The 16,723-nt window shown below is 41.6% G+C and overlaps 1 protein-coding gene and 1 long non-coding RNA gene across 9 annotated transcripts in view; one reads left to right on the top strand and one right to left on the bottom strand.

Moving 5' to 3' along the window:
- Positions 1-15,543, top strand: part of prc1b (protein regulator of cytokinesis 1b) — a 33,500-nt gene extending 17,957 nt beyond the window's left edge. For 5 of the 7 annotated variants that reach the window (XM_061815739.1, XM_061815738.1, XM_061815737.1 and 2 more), the window contains 9 exons: positions 3,392-3,541; positions 3,675-3,822; positions 3,909-4,066; positions 5,157-5,252; positions 5,328-5,474; positions 5,546-5,656; positions 5,729-5,848; positions 10,985-11,161; positions 15,054-15,543. In XM_061815739.1, coding sequence (XP_061671723.1) covers positions 3,392-3,541; positions 3,675-3,822; positions 3,909-4,066; positions 5,157-5,252; positions 5,328-5,474; positions 5,546-5,656; positions 5,729-5,848; positions 10,985-11,161; positions 15,054-15,125 — 1,179 coding nt within the window. In that variant the 3' untranslated portion in view covers positions 15,126-15,543. The remainder of the gene's footprint in view (positions 1-3,391; positions 3,542-3,674; positions 3,823-3,908; positions 4,067-5,156; positions 5,253-5,327; positions 5,475-5,545; positions 5,657-5,728; positions 5,849-10,984; positions 11,162-15,053) is intronic. The other 2 variants (XM_061815736.1, XM_061815735.1) reach the window with 2 other exon arrangements.
- LOC133498632 (uncharacterized) lies at positions 12,115-16,713 on the bottom strand. Of its 2 annotated transcripts, none has more exons than XR_009794382.1 (3): positions 15,579-16,713; positions 12,646-12,794; positions 12,115-12,561 (listed from the first exon to the last, which is right to left on the bottom strand). It is a non-coding gene; the product is annotated as an uncharacterized LOC133498632 (long non-coding RNA). The 2 variants fall into 2 exon arrangements; XR_009794381.1 differs by having other exon boundaries at positions 16,297-16,713.
- Positions 16,714-16,723: the final 10 nt, after the last annotated feature.

Here is a 16,723-nt window from a genome sequence, read left to right as displayed (position 1 = left end):
CACCTTATAATGCAGCTCGCCTTATGTTTGTGCCTTACCTTCTTCTTTTTTTCCCTTTCGGCTTGTCCCGATAGAGGTCACCACAGCGTGTTATCTTTTTCCATGAAAGTCTATCTCCTGCATCTTCGTCTCTAACAGCCATTGCCCTCATGTCTTCCCTCACAACATCCATCAACCTTCTCTTTGGTCTTCCTCTCGCTTTTTGCCTGGCAGCTCCATTCTCAGCTCCCTTCTACCAATATACTCACTCTTTCGCCTCTGGACATGTCCAAACTATCAAAGTCTGCTCTTTTGAAACTTGTCTCCAAAACATCCAACTTTTGCTGTTCCTCTGATGAGCTAATTCCTAATCCTATCCAACCTGCTCACTCCGAGAGAGAACCGCATCTTCTTAATTTCTTCCAGCTCTTTTTCCTGTTGTCTTTTTAATGCCACTGTCTCTAATCCATACATCATGGCTGACCTCACCACTGTTTTATAAACTTTGCCCTTCATCATAGCGGACGTTTCTCTCACATAACACACCATACACATTACGCCAGCTGTTCCAACCTGCTCAGACTGATTTCTTCACTTCCTTACCACAGTCACCATTGCTCTGTATTGTTTACCCCAAGTATTTGAGGTCGTCCACCCTCCCTTTCTCTTCTCTTCTCCCTGAAGCCTCACTCTTCCCCCTCCGCCCCTCTCATTCACGCACATATATTCTGTTTTACTTCGGCTAATCTTCATTCCTTTACTTTCCAGAGCACACCTCCATCTTTCTAATTGTTCCTCCACCTGCTCCCTGCTTTCACTGCCGATTACAATGTCATCTGCGAACATCATGGTCCAAGGGGATTCCATTTTAACCTCATCTGTCAATTTATCCATTACCATAGCAAACAGAAAGGAGCTCGGCTGATGCCTGATGCAGTCCCTTAAATACTTGTCACTCCTACGGGACACCTCACCACTGTCCTGCTGCCATCATACATGACCTGTACGATTGTAACGTATTTCTCTGCCACACCAGACCTACGCATACAGTACCACAGTTCCACTCTTGGTACTCTGTCATAGGCTTTCTCTCGATCCACAAATACACAATGTAGCTCCTTCTCAACTTCTCTGTACCTTTCCACCAGCATCCTCAAATAATGCATCTGTGGTACTCTATCTAGGCATGAAACCATACTGTTGCTCGCAGATACTTACTTCTGTCCTGAGGCTCGCCTCTACTACTGTTTCCCATAAGTTCATTGTGTGGCTCATGAACTTTATTCCTCTATAGATTCCACAGCTCTGCAAATAGCCTTTGTTCTTAAAAATGGGAACTACCACACATTTCATCCATTCTTCAGGCATATTCTCGCCTGCTCGATCGTCTGAACAAAATGTAATCCATCTACATGCTTCTACCTCTGCTCTTGTATGTCACCATATGTTCCTGCCTCTAGTATTATGTTGAATAAGTTGGTCAAAAACTCCACAGCCATCTCTCCAAATTGCTTTCATACTTCCAGAAGTATGTCATCAGGACCAACTGCCTTTCCATTTTTCATCCTCTTTCATACCTAATTTCCCCCTACCTAATCATTGTCACTTCCTGGTCCTTCACACTTACCTTTTCTACTCTTCCTTCGCTCTCATTTTCTTCATTCATCATCTCAAAGTATTCTTTCCATCTATATAGCACACTACTGGCAGAAGTCAACACGTTTCCATCTCTATCCTTAAAGACCCACTGACATGCCTATAAGCATTCTAAAATAGATATTATAATGAAAAATAGAAAAAACATACTTAACTTAATCTAAAAAAAAAAAGTTAAATGCAGTGGCCGATCAAGGAATAAACACGCACGGTCTGTACCCGCAATGTTTTGAAAATGCTTCAACATAATCGGCGTTAGTGGCAACAAACTATCAATACATTGTAACAAACATTCCTGTCTGCAATCGAGATGCAGTCACTGTGATTTGACGAGCGCCCTCGTGGTCGCAAAACTGCACAGTTGAGCGCGAAAAATCACGCGTGTAAAATTTGTTACGAGTATAAAAAATATTGAAAGTCGGCGCTTATTTTGTATAGTCTTGACATTAATTTACGTGTTTTTCAGAAACGTAAACTAAACAAGCCTGCTCCTAAACAATCAGTATTCACCCGGAAACAGGAAAGGCAAGTTAACCGTACTGAGCGTGTTCGGAAGTGATGCCAAAAGCGCATGTTCAGAGCTTCTTCACCTACTACGAGCGGTCGAAAGTTGTCAACATTATGAGCCATGTCACAGAAAATTCAGTTACACTAGGGGTCCTATTTACGGCAGTCACGGCAATGCAACAAGCTACCAATGCATTGTAACAAACATTCCTGTCAGCAATCGTGATGTATTGTTATAATCTAGCGTAATTTACGGCGGTGTCTATTGTCAATCCATTGATGAAAGATAGAAGTAGATGGTCTATATCTTCCTAAAGCATGTAGAGGGGAAAACTTTTCAACTTCAACCCCCAAGATAATGCGGTGCCATGGGGGAAATGACCATGATGTATGGAGGGACTAGTCTAACGTTAAAACTTATATCAAGTCAAAGCAAATCACAATCTCGTACTGATTATAGTGACTGAAACATTACCTGTGTTATGTCTCAGAAATGTTTTCAGTGTAACTGAATTTCATTTGACATAGCACATGACCTTCGACGTAAATGCGCTCAGAACATGTGCTTTTGGCATAACATCCGAACATTCTCAGTGCGGTTAACTTGCATTTCCTGTTTGCCGGGTGAATACTGATTGTTTCGGATCTGGCGTGTTTTTTTTTTTTTTTTTAAACCAACGTTTATGAAATAAACACGGAAATTAATGTCAAGACTACACAAAATAAGTGACATCTTTCAATATCTACGCATGTATTTCTACTCGTAACAAATTTTACGTGTGATTTTTCGTGCTCAACTGCAGATTTGCGAGTGCAATGGAGCGTGGGTGCATACGTGCCTGTCAAATCACAGTGACTGTCACTGTATTCTGTAACATTTCAAATAATATGTGATGATTAACAATCAAATGCAACAATCAAAATAGGATATTATCCATTCCAGGCAAATACAATCACGACCAGTTTTAGCAGTGCAAAGGTATAGCTGGGTCTTGATCTAAGTAATTATGTACTGGGCGACATCGGCGCTGACACACTGGTTGTGTTCTGCCTTTAGTACAGCCGGAGAAGGTGACACACTTGCAGGTCGACTACAGCCCTCTTCCCTGCAATGTACTTAGATACAGGACAGCGAGCTGGGGCACAATCTATGAAAATGCCTGCTTTAGTTGGCCATAGTCTCAAAACAGCTTTGACGTGAGTACCATAAGCAACCTTGTTGATAACTGCTGTAACTGCTGCATTGTAGCTGGAGCAACAAAAATCAGAGAACGAGGCCATGTGTGAGGCTCTTCGAGAGAAGATCCAGCAGCTGTGGGACAGATTGCAGGTACCCCAGGAGGAAAGAGAGCCCTTCAATGAACACATGGTCATGTCCAAGAAGCACAACCTGACTGTGGTGAGATTCTGTCACATATTGTCTCTTCGTATTACCAATTTACTTCTGTCTTCTGACTGCAGGTGCTGGACTTGTATTTTTTTTCCTTTTTTACATGATTTAACAAAAAAATTATACATTTTCTCTTTTTCAGTTGCAAACAGAGATAAACCATCTTGAGGAACTAAAACTGCAGAACATTCACAATGTCACAGAGGCCATCCGGTCTGAGATTGCTGTGTTTTGGGAGAAGTGCTTCTTTAGTATTGAGCAGCGTCAGGCGTTCTCCCCATATTTTAGTGGTGAGTTTACTTTTCCAAATCAAATTAAAATTCATGTTTGGAGTGTTTTTTTTTTTTTTTTTTTTTTTTTTTTTTTTTTTCCCAAGTCTACAACTTGTTTACTGTAGTGAATTTCACTGAGGACCTTCTGCGTAAGCATGATGCTGAGATTCAGCGTTTGAAGCAGCATTATGATGATCACAAAGAGCTTTTTGATGGGGTTCGCCAGTGGGAAGAAACCTGGAAACTCTTTCTGGAGTTAGATGTAAGTTCACTAGAATTTTAAAAAGACACACTGAGAATTAAAAAAAATAACAAAAAACATGCAACAGCAACCAGACAGCATTGTCCAACCGTCCAGCTAAAGCTATTGCGTGATGCCCTAAAGCAGGGGTGCCCAGACTTTATTACCTCAAGATCTACTTTTCAAGCAGCCACCCTCTTGTGAGCTACCGATGACGGGGGGTTAGGGGGTGTGTGGTGATGATGATGCTCCCAAACCCTTTTAAGGTTAATGTTATATTGCCTCCTATATTTAAAATACAGAATTAACTTTTGTGCACTGTATTGTCTGTGCTTTCATCCTGGATCAGGCTGTGCCAAGATGAAATTTTAAAATTACACATTATCTCATCCTGCACTTTCTACTTTGGCTTGAGACCAGACCTTTCCCCACTCGGAAAATAGAAACTCTTCCAGTTTAACCACTTTTTCTTCGATTATTCACATACTCCAACAGTCATTGCATCTTAAAACAACAGCATTTCTTTTTTAACTTTCTCCATTAATATCAAAAGTAAACATAAGCAGCATATCTAGCTCGTCTTTGCTCTACGTAGCCCAGACTGTGTTGCATAGTGTGTGGCGGAGCAGCAGTCGTTGTTAGAGAAAGTTCTGTGTGCTGCCTAAAAGAAACCAGTGGCTTCCTCTTTTCATTTTTTTACAGTACGTATGTGAATTGTGCCTTTGGATGTAACAACCAGTCATCCCTCACTGATTGAATCATATTGCAAAATGCCACTAACTGAATAGCTGTATGTTCTACTTTGAATTTGCATTGGATTTGTTTTTTTTGCACGCAACGCAGAATATCTGCCAAGAGACTGCATCAGCGGTGAACAATTACAGACTCATGCAGTTTAAAGGGAACATTGGCGGCCGTTTTATTTTTATTTTTTGGGCACGCTGTATCGTGATCAACGCATTGAGCGCCCCTCCCCTGAAGCCATTCTATTGCAGATAACCATTATGTACATTAGTTTGTTTAGGTTTTAAAATGTTTTGACATTTTTATTTTACCCAAGTGTTGGAGAAACAGTCGTTGGTCACGAGGTATTTTTTTTTTTTAATTTCAGAAAAAAGCATTAGATCCATCGAGATTTACCAATAGAGGAGGGAATCTACTCAAGGAGGAGAAACAAAGGGCTGAGCTGCATAAAAATCTACCCAGGGTAAGACTTGTAAGACACTCAAATTGTAAGAACTTGATAATAAGTTTTTGTGGGGTTTTTTTTTTTTTTTTTGAGTTGGAAAAGACACTCAAAGCCCAGATTGATGCTTGGGAAAATGAGCAGTGCAGTAAGTTTTTGGTCAATGGCCAGATGTTTCTCCAGTATGTGGAAGAAAAGTGGAAGCTGCATCAAGCAGACAAAGAAAGAGAAAAACTTGATAGGGTAAGGGTAATTAGCTATATCCCAAATTTGTTTGTACCTGAATTGATGATTCCTCTTTGTATGCTAAATAGCACCTGAAGAAGTGCAAGCAGACTGAGGAGGATATGCTTTATGGAACAGCAGTACAAACTCCCAAGCGGAGGTTGTTGTCTAACCATACCCACAATAAATCACCAAGAATGGTAAACCCAACATATTCTATTTAGGATGTCAATTTTGCTCTTTTGTCAGTAATACTATTTTTACTTTTTCAGAATGCCACTGTTTCTATGGCCACGTCTAACAGCATGATGCGCTCTGCCTATGGTGGAATTGTCTGTCGCTCACCGGTGCCATGTTCACCGGTGCCATGGCCACCTCTTTCAACTAACAAGGTTGGTGTTAGGAAGATCAGAATCAGCTTTATTGGCCAAGTGTGTAAAAACGCACAAGGAATTTTTCTCCGGCAGTCGGTGCTGCCCTGGTACGACATTCAGAACAAACAACAACAAAGCAACAAGAACAAAGAACAAGAGACATTTCTATTTATAGGAACTATTCCTGATAAGAGTCATGCAAGATGTAAAATCTTATTCATTTAGGACAGGTAAGAGATAAGTGTGTCAACGTCCCACATTGTGTAAAGCTTATACAGAGTCCCCTATACCCGTTCGTGGTTCCAGTTTTAGACCAGTGCAATGACAGTTAAGCAAAGAAAGCAGGTTAAAGTCATGAATCATGCGATAGTCTCAAATATATTAATAATACTAATATTGATTGGACCAGCAGGATGTGAGTGAGTGTCCCAACAATGGCACAAAGCAAAAAATGGTAAATTTGCTCCTCAAGAATTTAATTACTTCATTTCCAGAGGGAAAAAACTGTTTGAATGCCCAGTAGTTTTGACTTGCATTGATCTGTACGGATGAGATATAACTAAAGGAAGTGGTACAAATAATCAAACCTTATTTGAAACAACTGGAAAAAAACACAAAATCCCAGTGCGGCCCGTTACAAACATGAGTTTTTAAATCTTTAGGAGTTTTTTTGTTTTTTTAAATCTGTGACAGACCCCGCACTGTTCAATGTCAGCTTTTTTATTTTTAATCGTCATTAAAGACCAGACAGTTTAAACATGTCTGTCCTGTGTTTCAATCATCTTAACACAGAACTCCCCACACACAAATATTCACCTCCACTACTTATCTCAAAATCTCGTGATTACATCTGATCTAACAAAATCGGAGATTAATTTCCAGAAATGCGAAGATAGAGAAGAGACATAGGCCAGCCGAGAGACAGTGTTTTTCTGGGTCATCCCCGGGGGTCTCTTTCCAGTGGGACGTGCCTGGGAGGCATCTGGATCCGATGCCCCAACCACCTCATCTGGCTCCTCTCAATGTGGAGAAGCAACTGCTCAACACTGAGGCCGTTCTAGATGAACCTTCTCATCCTATTTCTAAGGGAGACCCCGGACACTCTGCGGCCCCTTGTGTCCAGGATCTTGTTTTTTTGGTCACGACCCACAGCTCATGACCATAGGTGAGGGTAGGACCATAGATAAACTGGTAAATTGAGAGCTTGGCCTTTCGACTTGGCTCCCTCTTTACCACAACGGACCGATACAAATTCCGAAGCACTGCAGACGCTGCACCAATCCGCCAGTCGATCTCCTGCTCCATTCTTCCCTCACTTGTGAACAAGACCAAGCTACTTCAACTCCTCCACTTGGGGCAGGATCTTATCCCCAACCCGCAGAGGGCACGCCACCCTTTTCCAACTGACGACCATGGTCTCAGATATGGAGGTGCTGATTCTCATCCCAGCCGCTTCACAAACTGCTCCAATGAGTTTCTGATATCACGGCTTGATGAAGCAAACAGAACCACATCATCTGCAAAGAGCAGAGATAGAATACTGAGGCAACCAAACCGGACACCCTCTACACCTTGACTGCACCTACCAATTCTGTCCATAAAAGTTATGAACAAAATCCGTGACAAAGGGCAGTCTTGACGGAGTCTATCTCTCACCAAAACGAGTCCAACATGTAGCCGGGAATGCAGACCAAACTCTGACACCAGTCGTACAGGGACCGAACAGCCCGTATCTGGGGTTCGGTACCCCATATTCCCGAAGAACCCCCCTTCAACAAGTCCCCGAGGGACATGGCCAAATGCCTTCTCCAAGTCGACAAAACACATGTAGTTTGGGCTAACTCTCATGAACCCTCAAGGATCCTGCCCAAGGTGTGGGGCTGTTCCACTGTTCCACGGCTAGGATGAAAACCACATTGCTCCTCCTCAATCTGAGATTCGACTTCCCGACGGACCGTCCTCTCGAGGACCCCTGAATAGATCTTCCCAAGGAGGCTGAGGAGTGTGATCCCCCTGTAGTTGGAACACACCCTCAAGTCTCCTTTCTCAAAAAGCGGGACCACCACCCTAATCTGCCAATCCAGAGGCACTGCCCATGCGATGTTGCAGAGGCGTGTCAACCAGGACAGCCCCACAACTTCTAAAGCCTTTAGGAACTCCACGCAAATATTTAAAATGTATTTTATATTTGAAATCGTCGATCATGATCTGGGACCCTAAAATTGGGACAAATACAATCATAACAAACCGCACGCCTATTATATAATATCTAATGAATAACATAATTGGTCGTGAATTGGCAAACTTGTCAAGAAAACACAACAACTGTCTTTGTGTGTCTTTGTCTTTAGTAGAAGTAAATTTGACATGAGAAAAAAGTGGTTAGTTAAAGGGTTGGCAAATTGAATTAATGACAAAAACAAAATCACAAAGTATGTGAAATCAGGCTTCAAAAATGGTCAAGGATTGAGTCATTCAGTTTCCAAACACTGTGGGTGTTTCATTGAATACTCAGAACTCCCACCCCCATCTTTCAGATATCAAATACGTGGCTCCTAAGCCTGAAGAGAAAAATTGCCAGTGATGAACATGCTCTCATGGGCCATAGAAACTGCTCAATGTTCACTGCGTGGAATTATGAGCGCTTCGTGTTTGTGAGGGACAACTCCTGCCAGAAAGTACACTATACAGTACAGTGTTCCCTCGTTATTCACAGGGGTTACGTTACTTAAACCCCCGTACCCTCTTGCAAATAACAAAAATCCACAGTTAATGGATGCAGTATTAAAATACCTATATATATCTTTGTGACCATAAGGCACACTTAAAGGAAGACTTTGTCAAAAATGATAGGAATGGGAGCACACATTAAAAGTTAGTAGATGAGGGTTCAGTGTTTCTTTTAATGCCAAAATTATCCACAGATTTCACCTCGAAAAATCTCTAAATTGGAAAACTATTATCAAAATGATTTTCTCACGCAGACATTTCAATGAGCCCGGCTGGAAAACTGACACCCAATCAGCGTTTGCCACGCCTGGAGTGCTTCCTGTTCTGACCCCCCATTGCTCCTGGAAACGTTTCAACGAACAGAGAACGTCCACTATCTGGCATTTTGTGGGCGATTTTTGTGGAAAAATAATTACAAACATAAAAATAACAATGTAAAATGCTCAAGCCTATCCGTTTGCCCCAGAATACACACAGACAGAACTTGACGTGTTGGAGCGGGGGCGTGGCGCTGACAACGAACAATAATCCCATTATATGGACCGTGGAGATTTATTTGATGCTTTTCTGAGGACTTGGTTTTGATGTAGAGAATATACAGCAGGGGTGCACAGACATTTTTAGCCCAAGATCTACTTTTCAAGCAGATAGGCTCTAGCGATCGACCAGCGGCAGGGGTATGGGGGTGCACGCGCGCAACTCCGCGACTGCCGTAAATAAGAGGCCAGCTTGCTAGAATGCGCCTTTATGTGCATGCATTCGATGTATTAGCCATACCTGAATCAAGCAACGAGGTAAATGATAGTCTAATGCAGGGGTGCACAATGCGATCGCGAGGCAGTATTCGTCGATCGCGGGACGGCGTGGCAAAAAAAATAACATCAGCCAAGGTTCTCTTTAAACTGCATGCATGTGTAATTGTGCACCGGTGATGCAGTCTCTTCGCAGATATTCTGCGTTGTGCGCAAAAAAAAAAAAATCCAATGCAAATTGAAAGTAGAACATACACCTACTCAGTTTGTGGCATTTGGCAATGTGATACAATGAGTGAGGGATGACTGGTTACATCCAATGGCACAATTCACATACGTACTGTAAAAAATGAAAAGAGGAAGCTACTGGTTTCTTTTAGGCAGCACACGGAACTTTCTCTAAAAACGACCTCTGCTCCGCCACACACTGTTTCCTACTTTACCTTTAACCAGATTACTACTTCGGAAGTAATTTGACACATTATCAGGACTACATTTTTCATTTCAAAATCTGAGATTGTAAATGAATGGGGGAAAAAAGCAAAATAAAGTCTCTGTTGGAACAACACACATTATTGTGTTACAAGAAAGAATAGTAGAAGCTAGTTCCATTATTTACGGATTTTTGTAAGTGAACCGGGACAAATGTTTTTCCACAACAAGGTCACATCTGGTTGCTCCTTTGATGCATTGTTCTGCGGGATATTCTGAGGCAGACAGAGGCTAAGCCCCGGTGACGTCACGGGACGGAGTCAAGGACGTTTCTTCCGGGTCTGGCTGTGAAAGCTGGCACATATCCAGATTTTGCTTGGATTTCAAAAATGTTCTCTTTATTTTTTTTTTTTTTCAATTAATGTCCAAAATATATGTCATGAAAATATTACTTCAGATTGGAGGGTTTATTGTATATAAAAATTTTGGACAAAGTCCTCCTTTAAGTGTTAAATTTTCTCAAAAATGGACAGCACACCTAATGTGTACAATGAGTTCCAATTTCTATAAATATTGTTGTGTAACTTGTCCCAGTATACTGGAAGGATGTAAATAGCATTTAAAGTACATGTTTTGTGTTCATTATTTCTTCAGTCATTCTTTTGTTTTATTATTTGCTAGTGATGCCATTTTGTTTGCAGTGGTGTTAGTATTTTAGTTTCAATGTGACACCATGAGTGTGAACAACATCTTGAGAAATGACCTGGCTACACAGTTAGTGTATGGGTCAATTTAAGATTATACTCAATCTGTTTTCAGATTTAAATACAATTGTTCCTCACTGCCTCCTGAGCGCAATCATTTGGTATCTTACATACATGCTAAAACATGAGCTAGCATGCATGCTAGCAATGTCAGCAGTGGAAGTTTTTTATTTTTCTTCTACCTACTGTATGTATAATGTTATTGACTTGATCATTTGTTTTATTTTTTGAGATTGGGAGTACATTATACACAAGAAATTACAATACTATAGATCTCCAACGCCCTCACGTGCAACTAGTGGGCAATTAAAAAATAATCTCAGATAAGAACAGACTTTTCAGAGTCATTGTCAAATTTGTGCCATTTTTGGTTTAGGCTAAATTATTTTGTTAAATCAAGTGAAAGGGTGCAAACAATACAGAGGTGTTCAGTTCAACCTGTAATTCTAACAATTCTCTTCCACTGTCTTTTCCAGAGTTCTGCAAAAAGGATTGGTGGCAGTAAACCTCCCCATCCAAAAGTGTACAACAGTAACAAAAAGAATGAGGCCCAGTTGAAGGGAACCCCGCTGAGAGGTCCATTGCTGACCCCAAGAACTCCACAGTGTAACATCAGCCTTAACTCAGTTGCCAGCACATATTCACAGTTTGTGGTAATTAGCACTTGTGTCCTAAAGTTTTTGCTTTTCTAAAATTTACAAAATCTGATGAGGTGAATCTGCCTTTTAGAGGGACTTTGTGAACACTGAAAGTTTTGTGTCAAGGTGTGTTAAAGTTTCTTAACTCTTGACTAGGGGTGCCCAATGTCATCCACCACTCGATCTCTCAGGCAGTTATGGTCAATCGCGTACCATAAAAATCTGAAAAAAATCAATACAGTTTAACTAAGACTGATAGAGATTCTTGCAATTTAGACATTACCTTGCAAAAACAATGAAAAGAGGAGTCAGAAACTAATCTGTGTATGATTAAAATATTCCTTCTCGCATATACGTCAAATCCATTAAAGTGGAAACATATGTAAGATTTATAGAATACTATAGGAGTTAGAAGGTGAGGATTCCATCTATATTAGAGAAATGGGAAAAGGAAAGTCACAAAGTACTGACACGTAAAACGTAATTTTTAGTATGATTTTTAATTTTAAAAAAAAAAGTCAGCCGGAATGGACCCATCCGTTTTTTCACTACACATCACGATGTTGTCATATATGGATTTTTGCATCTCCCTCCCTCTCTCACTCTCGAGGCACTTGTGTTGGAGAAGAACCAGGAAGTGATGTTTTTTGCAGACTCCTACACTGGAGGGTTCGTGTGTTTATACTTGTTTTACCGGCAGGAAAGTAGCCGTTTTTTTCTGCGTTAGCCAAAATGGTGGCTCGTTGCATTACTGAATTTTGCTCACTTTGGAGGATGAATTCACGCTTCACATTTCTTCCAAAACACCCGGTTCGTCGTAAAAGGACGAGAGCTTTGTGGCTTCTAAATGACAGGTAGGTGTGGATAGAGCTATTAAAGAAAAATAAAAGCTGTGGGGACTAATTTGTTTCACAGTTTATAGCATATGTTAAGTGTAAATTTAGAATAAATCCCCTTTGTCAAACCGGCAAAATATAACAAAGCACTTTTATTGCATTTTAAAACAATTTAATCCTACATAATAAAATACAAAACAATAACAAAATAGAAGTACAAAGGCAGGTTAGTACCGTGTAACACAAGCTAACTAGACGTATAGTCAACAAACTTGAAAAACTTTTCCGAAAAGCAGGAATGATAAAAAGTTCTGTCCGCATCTGACGACATAATCATTCTCTCAGAACATAACAAAAGATGCACATCATAATTTCATAACGTATGTAAGTCAAGGATCTTAAATGTGTCGATCTACGCGGCTTGGCATTGTTGTCATCTGCCAGCGGCCAGGCGATGTTGCTTGCCGGCCGCAGGCGTTAGCCTCAACGTGGAGGTGGATCTGGCGGGAGGTGGTTTTGCTGCGTGCAGGGAGGAGAAAGAAGCTCCCTCCGCTAACAGCCACTGGTGTCGGGGCACCCCTGAAATAGTTGGGGAGTCTGTTGTTAGTTAGAAGTGATCCGCATATCATCTAAATATGGCTTGAAACGATAGGGTAATATTACCCCGGTCAATTCACTCAATTCTGAGATGTTCTCTTCTTCGAAATGAGCTTCAGTCTCAAGGAGCGTCAAAAAAATCAGAAAATCTCTTGTTCATCTCCCATAGCATGTGTCACAGAGTCTTCTCATTGACAACTGTCCCAGTGTGACATCTGCAAATTAGGAAAGTCATGATTCCTTTAAAATTTGCAACCATGCTTGCGATTAATACAGGACACTGTAAAGGGACCAGTAAACGAATACATGTCCAGTATTTTGTTACTTGCGAGCAAAAAATATGTACTCTATTTTGACAATGTGATGTTAAATCCTCTCTCATTTAATGGTGTTTTGAGAAGATTTTTATCGAAAATTAAAAATTTCAGGGAGCTGCCATTTTCGTGTGTCACATGACTTACGTGTGCGTATGTGACGTGTAAGTTGCGCACCAAAGGCTCGATTACATTTTGCCCAGCACTGATTTCTTGGATTTATCCTCATCTGATGAAGAAATAGCTGTATCGGGTGATCGGGAATACGGATGAATACTTCCAAACAGATTTGAATCTGTGGCTGTAAATAATGTTGAATTTTAGGATGGTTCTTCGGGTGGAATGACGCCGGAGTCTGACTACTCGGAGGCCTACCCGTGGGATGTAAGTGTGTAAACAAAGGCCCCTGGAGCTCCGGGCTGCCAGCCGCGGATGGTTCCTTGGACGGGAATGATGCCAAGTCTGACCAGTGAGCTCCAGCGGCGGCCCGCGAACCAAGCTTTCAGGCGGCGGAGGCCTTTAGCCGAGCTTCGGTGGTGGCAGAGGCCTTTAGCTTAGCTTCGGCATCCGAGGCTAACTACCTCCGCCGCCGGCTTCGTTAGCCATGGAGGTCGAAGCTAGGCTTAAGCCCTCCGCCGCCACCGAAGCTTGGCTAAAGGCCTCCCTGGACGTCGAAGCTCAGCTTGCGGCCCGCCACCAGAGCTCGTGCGGTGGCGGAGGCCTTTAGCCTGGCTTTGGCGTCCGGAACTAACGGCCGTCGCCAGCCTGGAGCTCCGGGGTCCTTTGTTGCAAAGCTTCGGCTCGCGGCCTCTGCTGGACGCTGAAGCTCAACTTGCTCGTCAGACTCCGCGTCATTCCTGTCCGAAGAACCATCCGCGGCTGCCGGCCTGGAGCTCCTTTGGTGCGGCACCTTACACGTCACATCTGCGCACGTAACTCATGTGACTCGCGAAAATGGCAGCGCCCCCTGAAAATTTGTAATTGTTGATAAAAATATTCTCAAAACACTATTAAATGAAAGAGGATTTAACATCACATTGTCAAAATAGAGTACATATTACATGACGTATTGGATACATTGTTCATGCAAGCACTGGATTTCCCCTTTAACTTACTCTCTAGTGTTCATTCTTTTCACATTGTTCTCTCTGCACGCCTTATCTTTCTGCTGTGAAACAATCGTCATCACAAATGCTCAGCATTAAGCCTTTTGATGCTCTATGTGTTGAGGCCTTTTCACAACACACTTGCTCTGTGTGAAAACTTCAAGTGGCAACGAAGTCAGAGCCTTTTCCCACTGAATACACCACAACTCTGCAATATGCATTTGTAATTCTTCCAAAAGAAAACCCTGGCTTTGCTTAGTTTAAGGAAAAGGAGCTGTCAAAACAACTAAAGTATGTGTGAAATTCATCCAATAAATAATTTCACTTCAGGATCTGTTTATAAGATCTTTCGTGCCACAAGGTTCCACAGTAAGCGCTTCCAGATATATTTCGGGCTGAGCAGGGTGAAGTTTGAAAGCCTCCTGCAGAGATGTGTCTACATCATTTGTCTATTGTCACAAAGCTCAAGATGCTGGGACATGGCATTTATTTTTACTTTCTCCATTTTCCCCTTGCCATTTATAGTACAAGTCTGCCAAAATGGCACTCCAAATTACTAAGGCCAACCCCTCATACTGGAGGCCATTTCTGACGTTCCAGCAACGTCTCTCCAGAATAGAGCATTTTTCTACTTGAGTGTGCATTGCGTCACGTCAGCTGCCGTCCTTCTGCTCTTGCCACACTGTGACAGTATAAATGAATGGGGGAAGTTTACAGCTGCTTGCACGGTACCAAGTCTGGTGTGAAAACGCCTTCATTATATGTATTCTATTTGGAAAAAAATGTTGTATTCCAAATTGTACAACTTAAGGGGCAGATAACTGGCTGTTTTGTATCCAGATTTTAAACAACTTTCCCAGTTAAAACTAGTTCAGGGGTATCTGGCAAAAATCCTGCCTTCAAATGAATCCAGTCAGCCAATACATTTATTTTCAGACAGAGAAACTGAATATTTGCAGATGCTTACTAAATTGCATGCATGGTTTGGGGGGGAAAAAGGAGCGTGTTGATGTTTTTTTTCTCCTAATATTGTCCTGCTTTGCATTTTTGACAGCGAGACTTGTCCAAGCCCTCTGACCCCAAGATCCAGCAGCACACCCTGAACTCTACCATCACCAAACTGTGACATCTCAGTTCTGGACAAGAAATGTTTTATGTTTATATATATCATTGTATTGAAATATACATGTTTAGGTTTAGTTATCAACTCGACTTTCATATTGGAAAACTACTGTATTTTTATGTTGTCCAAGTCTCTCAATATATGCCACAATGACACTATCTGTGCTTAAACATAAATGAAGGCAATAATATAGTAGCTTGAATTGGTGATGAGTAAGGTGCTTTGCTGCTTCCGCCAGTACTATCACAGATGTTAACTGAGTAAGTCATTGTCCAAAAGGAGAAACATGCTAATCTGTTAATCTAATGCTCCCTTTTAAATGTTGAAGATGAAAAGGAAATCTATGAGTTATCTTTCACAAACCCAAAGTGAATGAAATGTAATCTAATCTGCACTTTGTAAAATATATTTTAGTTGTGTAGTTTTACGCATTTTCATTAGATTTTATCCGCTCACCTAAACACACAGCTTTTTACCAATGTGTGAAATGTTCATGTCTTATGTTGATGCTTTTAAGACAGACTGGTCAGTGAGAAAATCTCTTCTTCTTTCGGCTTGTCCTGTTAAGGGGTCACCAGAGCGTGTCATCTTTTTCCATCGAAGCCTATCTCGTCCATCCTCTTCTCTAACACACCCACTGTCATCATGTCCTCCCTCACAACATCCATCAACCTTTTCTTTGGTCTTCCTCTCGCTCTTTTGCCTGGCAGCGCCATCCTCAGCACCCTTCTACCAATATACTCACTCTCTCGTCTCTGAACATGTCCAAACAATCTAATTGTGCTCTCTCTGACCTTGTCTCCAAAACATCCAACTTTGGGTGTCCCTCTAATGAGCTCATTTTTAATCCTATCTGTCCATGCCTCTTCTTCTTCTGCCGACTAAGCCGCTTTCCTCTTCTTTTTTGTCTTCAAACTACATTATCTAAATTTCTACCTACATCTTGCAGATTAACAGTGCCAGTGCTATAAATTATGGAATTCGTTCGATGAACACTCATATATGTTTGGCACAGTTTTACGCCAGATGCCCTTCCTGCCACAACCCTCTGCATTATCTGGGCTTGGGACTGGCCTACAGGACGCACAGGAATTGAGCCCCCCTTCGTGTTGCAGATCGTTAAAACAAGCAATCAAATAAATTCAGCACATAAAATACAAAAATCACACACTACCTGTGTGAAAATATAAAGGATGTGGTGATTTAAAGGATATGTGGATGGAAGGGATTCAAACCACAATGGCCCTCAGTCTAGTAGTTGAAGGTTGAGTCCACGTTCAATGTTTGGTCCTCGTTGTATACTCTACGTAGGTAATCTTGTTAGCGCGCTAGGCTAATTTAGGTCGAGCAGCTTCAACGCGAATGATACGGCATCAATTTGGGTACTAAGACAAGACTTGTTAAATTTTCTATAAGTCCTCACGGCCCTCGTCATACAAGTTGTGAAGTTACTCGAGTTCAATGTTTCTTCAACAGCACGGTTTGATCACAAACACATCGTTGTAAGCCAGCTAAGCCAAGGTGGTCTTGCCCAATTTATTACTAAGTACTCACGCTCCTCGTTGTAAACGAAACAGGTTTCGCCGGTCATGTAAGTACTA

This window comes from Syngnathoides biaculeatus, chromosome 3 (genome assembly GCF_019802595.1).
Source record: "Syngnathoides biaculeatus isolate LvHL_M chromosome 3, ASM1980259v1, whole genome shotgun sequence".
Lineage (NCBI taxonomy): Eukaryota > Metazoa > Chordata > Actinopteri > Syngnathiformes > Syngnathidae > Syngnathoides > Syngnathoides biaculeatus.
The sequence above is the reverse complement of the archived record's forward strand: the minus strand, read 5'-3'. Positions and strand labels throughout refer to the sequence as shown.